General features: G+C 37.7%; 1 protein-coding gene across 1 annotated transcript; it reads left to right on the forward strand.

The window, feature by feature from the left end:
- The first annotated feature begins 4,075 nt into the window (after nt 1–4,075).
- LOC118734234 lies at nt 4,076–6,859 on the forward strand. The gene is made up of 2 exons (XM_036463956.1): nt 4,076–4,789; nt 4,891–6,859. Exons 1-2 carry the CDS (start codon nt 4,241–4,243, stop codon nt 4,966–4,968), a joined length of 627 nt encoding a protein of 208 aa, XP_036319849.1. The 5' UTR covers nt 4,076–4,240; the 3' UTR covers nt 4,969–6,859.
- Nucleotides 6,860–7,318: the final 459 nt, after the last annotated feature.

Below are 7,318 nucleotides of genomic sequence, written 5' to 3' on the forward strand. Positions count from 1 at the left end.
AGATTTAGGCAGTAAATGGATTTTTCGTCTGTAAAAGTCGTTAGTTGTTTAAGTCTAGCTCCCCAGTGTTCGCGCCTGAGGGGCTTCGGCGTTTAAAGTCCGAACATTGGCAGAATTTCGTGTATTTGAACGCGTTTGATTGTTATTTCTACTGCTTGAAGCCTGACTGTTGTTACTACTATTGTAGTTATTTCGTCTATTACTGAAACTATTATTCCTATTCTGATTGTTGTTTCGATAGCTAGTATTGCCGCTGTGTCTATTTGAATTGCCGTTAAACCTAAAATTGTTATTGTGATATCTGTAGTTATTGCTGCCTCTATAACCTGCTCGAAAATTATTTGTCCGTATGGGACGTGACCTAAAAGCCAACACCTGCCGCTCTTTTATTATATTGTCGTGCTCCACAATCATCTTCGCTACAACATCTTTCCAGTCGCTGAAGGTTGACGATGCTAGTATTGACTTTACCATATCTGAACGGCTGTTGAGCCTACAAACATTTATTGTTTGCTCAACTGCCATCTCGTGAGCTTTCGCTTGTGTCATTCCTTCAATAATAAGCGAACGCTCCAGGGAATCTGCGAGCTCCTCTACCTGTTTCGCAAAATCTGAATAATTGTTGTTATGCACTTTCAAAGCTGCAATTTTACCACCGACAACTTTCGAGTTATCTGGTTTTATTTTGTTTGACAACGCTTCTTTAATTTGACTAACTGAGCTTATATGCGTTGGTAGGGACTCGCGAGCTTTACCTTCAAGTTTGGATTTCAAAAATGCAATAAATGTTGTAGTGAGGCTTTCGTCTGATAATTCTTCAATAAGGGTAATTTTATCAATAAACGAGGCAAGTGATAGCGGGTCACCACTATAATTTTCCCTTATAATCGAGGCGCATAAACTTTTAAATGATTTCTTTTGCTCAGTTGTTGCCATTTTTGCGTTGGTATTTTGAAAGAAGTTAATATTTGGTGAGCTAGTGGTTACGTAAGGGGGGTCGTCGAATCCCAAAAAATCTTCCAGAAAAGACAAGGAACGACTCTTTTTAATACTATAAACTTCAAGGGTGCCAGTTGATCGTGCGTCAGCAAATTCTTCGTCGGAATCTGCGTCCGAATACAAAACGCTTTCTGTAATTAATTCGTCGAAATCTTCTGGTACTTTTATTTTGCAACCAATTTTATAAAAACACTTAAGTAGCTTTTCTCTACACCGCGATAAACTTACAATTAATGACTTTGGCTTAACCCTTTGTTTGAAGTGCGAATTTACTAGTATTAAAATGTTGTTATAACTTTTTACTAAAGATTCTTTATATTCCTCTAACTTGCCCTCTTTTGTTGAGATAGGACGACTTTGTAACACACGTTTTGTAACTTTTGCAAAATCAGTACGCAAATCTTTAAATGCAGTATCAAAATCTGGCATTTGACAAACCCGGCATAAATGTTAACAAAAAAAAATTTTGATTTATTTAAATTATGGCAAAAAGATGTTGGATTTTGTACGCAACTAAAGGCACAGTAAAATTTTCACAATTGGCATTCAATCGGCATTAATCTTTGTTTTAAAAAAAAGTTGTAAACGTGGCAATCTGATGGCACGGCCTGGTTTGTAAGAAAAACATGTATCGATGAGTTTGATTTTATACAAAATTTCAAAAAAAAGTTTCCAGCACTCGGCGAAGCACAGAAAAAAAAAATGTTTGTTTGATAATATCAAAATTTGAATTAAACGTTTTGGAAAAGTTTTCGTTAAGCACTTTGCAAGGCACTGTTTATTAAAAATTTTAAATTGTTAAATTTTAAGAAAAGTTGCGTGCAAACATTTTACACGCTAGTGTAATTCGAAAATGTAAGAAAAATCATGTATGAAGGTCAGAAAAACTTATAGAACACTTGAACACTTAAGTTATAGAACACTTGAAAAAGGAAAGTTGGTTTGATACCAATAATTTGCACGCGACTGTAGTTCTGAAATTCCATTAGAAACAGTAACACAAGTATGTACATATGTATATGATAAAGTATATATTGACAATTTTAATTATGTAACTGTATGTTAGTATGTACATAAGTATATATAAGGAAAAATTGTTTGTTGTATTCAAATTTAGTGTACAGTTGTATTTAATTTAAAAATGTTTAGGTAAAAAGTAAAGTACATATGTATGTATGTTCATACCATCAGATCCCACGAAGTCACCTTCCTGCGTACCGTTGCTCGTATTGCTTGCTATGTAGTTATATTGCCATGTAATGATGTGCTGTCCTAGTTGTAGCTGTTGGTTTTTGCTTTACGCTGCTATCGCACCCTGCTCAGCGATATGTATATATGTTGTTGTTGCTGTTTACCGCTGCGTGTCACGCCTTGGCATAGCGACACTTGTAGATGGCGTGGTTTTAACGCCGTTATAGCGGTTTGCACTGGTCTAGCGGTTTGCGTTGGTGGTACAGCACGGACCGCGTGGCGTAGTTGCGATGCCGTTATGTCGTGCTTAGGACTGGTGGTACAGCACGGTCGCAGTTTTATAGTTTTGTTTTTGGTTTTATTGTTCTTTTGCCACTCATGTGTTTCCTACCACTTTTGTAAAGTTTAGTTTATTTTTAAAATTTGGTACGACCGCTTTTTTTTGGTTTTTGAATGTTTTTTTGTTTTTGTGTTTTTTTTTTTATAATTTTAGCTAATTATAACCGCCACATTTTTTTTGTTTTTTTTACACATCTATATGCACATTTATGTATGTATGCGCACTGCAAGTTTTTAGTTAGTTTAATATTTCATTTCATTTATTAATAAAATCATTAGCACAATAAGATCAAAAGAATGATCTTTTATAGCGCAACAAAAAATTCATAACAGCACATACATATAACTAAAACAGCAAAAATTACTTAAGACTAAATAAAAGTAACATAATATAATTAACAGAGTAGTATTTTTAAGTGAGTTCTACAATTCCAGGACATATACTTAAAATAAGACTTAATTAAACAAGTACATAGAGAGCACATCACAGGGACTGAAGTGAAGCTAACGGAAATATGCATACAGAACATTTTTAGAGTTGCTTTTGTTTAAACTACTGCGAATATGGGATGGAATAGAGTTCCAGATGCGGATAGCATTGACAAAGAATAGCCGTGCAGAGCTGAGATAATTGTAGGTAGGAACAGTCAAGTCCTTTACTCGAGTGGATTTGGGGAACATTAATTTTTCATATAGATATTTGGGTGCCTTATCTGTCATGAGACGAAAAAGGAATACACAATTTCTAGCTTTAAGATATTCAGAAATTTCGCAGCCAAGTAGGCGCGTTCTCCAAGCGGAAATATGTTCATATCTTGCTAGCCCAAACACATAGCGCGTGATCTGGTTAAATACTACATCTATTTTGTGAGCTGATTGGGAATCTAACCTGCTGTAGACTACCTCAGAATAACAGATAATTGGCATTATAAGTTGGATTGCGAGTTTACGTCTGATTTCTATCGGTGTAAATGGAGCAGACATTCGTAAATTCCTTAAAGTATTATAGACTTTGCCTACAGTTGAATTCACATGGTCAATGCAGGTAAGGCCTGTGTTGATAATAAACCCAAGGTTAGTTACTTTTGACACAAATTTAATTGGTTTGCCACCAATGTGTAACGATGGAATAGTTGCTAGGTTAAGACGTTTCTTACAAATAGGTAAAACAAAACACTTGTCACAATTAAGACAAAGACCATTTAACTGTGCCCAGGACCTTATAGACATCAGTTCCCTGTTGAAGCTTGCGCACAAATTAGCTGAGTCCTCCAGAGGACCTGACATGTAGAGCTGGACATCGTCCGCATAGGCATGCATGTTGGCGTGCATAGAAGTCCGAAATATATCATTAACGAACAAACTAAATAGTAGTGGTCCTAAGATTGACCCTTGTGGGACACCCGTGAACAAAGGCCTTTGTTCAGATATTTGAGATCCAACCTTGACACGCTGAGACCTCTCTTTCAGATAGCTACGCATCAGTTTTACTGCTGACTCTCTAAACCCAAAGTAGTTTTTTAATTTAAAGCACAGTAGTTCATGGCTAACTGAATCAAAGGCCTTAGAGAAGTCCAGCAAGCATAGTAGTGTTAAGTGGTTCTTGTCGAACAGTATTCTAATGTCATCAAGTATCTTTACCATTGCAGTAGAGCAGCTGTGATGGGGTCTGAATCCGGATTGAAATGGGGATATAAGGTTGAATTTACCGATGTGGGAAGAGATTTGTTCAGATAACAAAGATTCGAAAACTTTAGACAAGGCTGGTAGTATGCTGATGGGTCGGAAATCACTAGGGCTGGATGCGGATTTATTTTTGGCTACAGGAAGCACAGTAGCAATCTTCCAGGCATCGGGAAAACAGGACGTGGTGAGACTATGGTTTATTATGTGTGTCAAGGTTGGCAAAATAATCGGTAAGATTACCTTCACAAATCTAATCGGAATGCCGTCCTCCCCGATTGCGTTGGACCTGATCTTAAAAACAGATTTCACCACATCAATCTCGCTCACAGCAATGAACTCAAACTTTTCGCCAGCAAAAGAGACCGGACAGGAGGCTACAGAGTTGGTCGTAAGGGGACAAGATGAAGGCGGAGAAGCAAAGGCAACGCTAAGCGTTTCAGGACTCAACGAGCATTCTGATTTCTCACTGGCATGGACGCGGAGTGTTCTCAGATTTCGCCACAATACATTATTAGGCAGTGAGGGATCCAGCTTATTCATAAAGAATTTTTTCTTTTCACGTCTTATAACCGAGGTAGCTTCATTCCTTATTGTTTTGAAAGCACTCCAGTTCTCATCTGTCGGGTTCCTTTTCCATATGTTATAATATTTATTGCGTTTTTTAATCACTGATAGGACCACACCATTAAACCAACGGCAGGAAGAAGACCTGTCACAGGTTCGGGTAGGGACATGAGTGAGGAGCGAATTTAATATATTTTCGTTTAGGAAACGGAGCTTCTCATTGACCGTGCTGAGACCCCAGCAAACAGACCAATCGATCTGCAAGAGGCTACTGAAAAGGTTGTTGACATCTAAGGAACGGTAGTCAAAGAAGTTAAATACATAGGTATTGTCGTCATAGTGATCAAGTTTAACGTCAAAAGAACAAAATATCAAGTCATGATCAGATATAAAAGATGTTTGGTCAAATTTCAAAACAATAGAAGGATCAGATACAGCAAAGTAATCTAATAAGCTGGGACAGCAATTGCTACCATATCTTGTGGGCACCGACAAATTAACCATAGACAACCCAACACAGGAGATATCATCTATTAAACGAGCACTGGTAGAATCAGGACATAACAAGTTCACATTAAAATCACCACAAAGAATTATATGGTCATAATCTACAGAAACAGTGGACAGAAAATTAAAAAAGTCACATAGGCTGAAATACTTATAGGGATTATACACACAAGACAATAGGATTTTGGACGAGGGGCTAGACATTTCGACAGACAGGTACTCCACGCAGCTTCTTTCTGAATGTGACTGCGAAACCTGTTTGGTTTTTAGGTGCTTTTTGCAGTAAATAGCAACTCCACCACCTTTTCTATCTACCCTATCAGAACGAAACAACTTATAACCATTAATATCATAATGGACACTGCTTACATTGTACCTGAACCACGTCTCAGATACACATATAACATCGACTGGAGACAATTCAAAAGTGTTCCTTACTATATCCATTTTCTCAGAATTAAGACTGCGCGCATTAAAATGAACAATGTTCAAACCCGTTTGTTGACCGCACATGATGTTCACCATTGCACGACTACAATTGTCAATGTTAGCCGTTTTGCTGCTGGGTACAACCATGATATTTTACGCGTATAAACAAAAGCAACTTTAAAGCATAAGGGATAACAATATTAAGAACAAACAAACATAAACTGAGATGTGCCAACTTTACAACAATGAATACATAACAGAGGGAACATAAAAACAAAATCTTATACCTAACGAAAGCGCGCTAAATCATCTTCGCAGGTTAATTTGATAGCGGGGCTATTTTTGTCTTTTTCATTTCTTACGTGCACCTCGCCTCGCATTGTGTATACCGATACCAGCTTACCCTCTCTGCGTAGCTTGATAGCCTCTTGTAGTAAGCGCCTTTTCTCTTGAGTGAGACTCTCAAATATGTGGAAAATTCCATCCATTCCAATGGAGCTTAATGACACTGCAGATCTAACTCGCCTGCGATACTCCCCAAAAGCGCGAAGGGTGCGATTGCGATCATGCGGGGAGTGAAATTTAACGACAATCACGCCGTTGCGGTTGGCAGTGGGGCGCGTTCGGAAGATGTCGCGAATTTGTGGAGACATGAAATCGATAGAGAGACAAATCTGGTTAAATATGCTCTTTAGGTTCTCCCCATCCGCATAAGGCACACCAAACACAACAGCATCAGCAGAAATATCAGGAGTAGGTTTTTGTTGTAGTGCACTAGAAACTTGCTGTTGTAGGTAGGCAATATCGCTTTCAGCCTTCTTCATATTAGCTTCCATCAAAGTTAAGCGCGTAGTCGTCTCGGCCACTTTCTCAGTAAACACAGCTATCTCATCATCTATTCGCTTTGTTAATTTGTTCTCCAGCTCTGACAATTTCTGAGAGACATTCTCAACTAGCGGCAGCAGATTGTCCGTTTGTTGCTGTATTTTCACTTCGAGTTGCTTTAGTTTTGCAAAGACAGCAATAAGGGTGATGTCTTCATCCAGCTTTACCACTTTAGCAGCAGGGGACTCCTGTCCCCGCAGGGGACGTTTGTTCGCTGCAGAAGAGGTCGATGCACGAACAGACATAGCGAAAACAAAAAACTTCTTAGGGCACTTTATAATTATTATTATTTTTATTCCCAGAAAAGGTCAAGGCTTCAATCAGGGTAGCGAAATATCACCAGCACTCTCAAATATGTGTGTATGCGGAAAACGGATTGTTTATTTGTTTGTATGAATGCGCGAAAGCGATTTGTTTATGTGCTCAATATGAAAATCCAAGAGCAAAGAAAAACACGTCTGCACAGCACGACAAACAATATGTATAAGTTCATTTTCGTTGTTTTTTTCACATCTGTATGCACGTGTATGTATGTTTTCTTATTTTTTGTATTTTAACCTTTTTTTTGGATTTTTGTAGTTTTTTAGATTTTTTTTTTTTGTGTTTTTGTAATAATTTTCAAAGTTTTTGATTTAGTTAACCGCCACCGTATAGTTGTTGGTAATGATTTTTGGTCTCGAAATTAAGTTCAGTTCATTTCACGCTTTTTTTTGTATTT

This window comes from Rhagoletis pomonella, unplaced genomic scaffold, assembly GCF_013731165.1.
Source record: "Rhagoletis pomonella isolate Grant_MI unplaced genomic scaffold, Rhpom_1.0 Rhpom_scaffold_00002, whole genome shotgun sequence".
Taxonomy (NCBI): Eukaryota; Metazoa; Arthropoda; class Insecta; order Diptera; family Tephritidae; genus Rhagoletis; species Rhagoletis pomonella.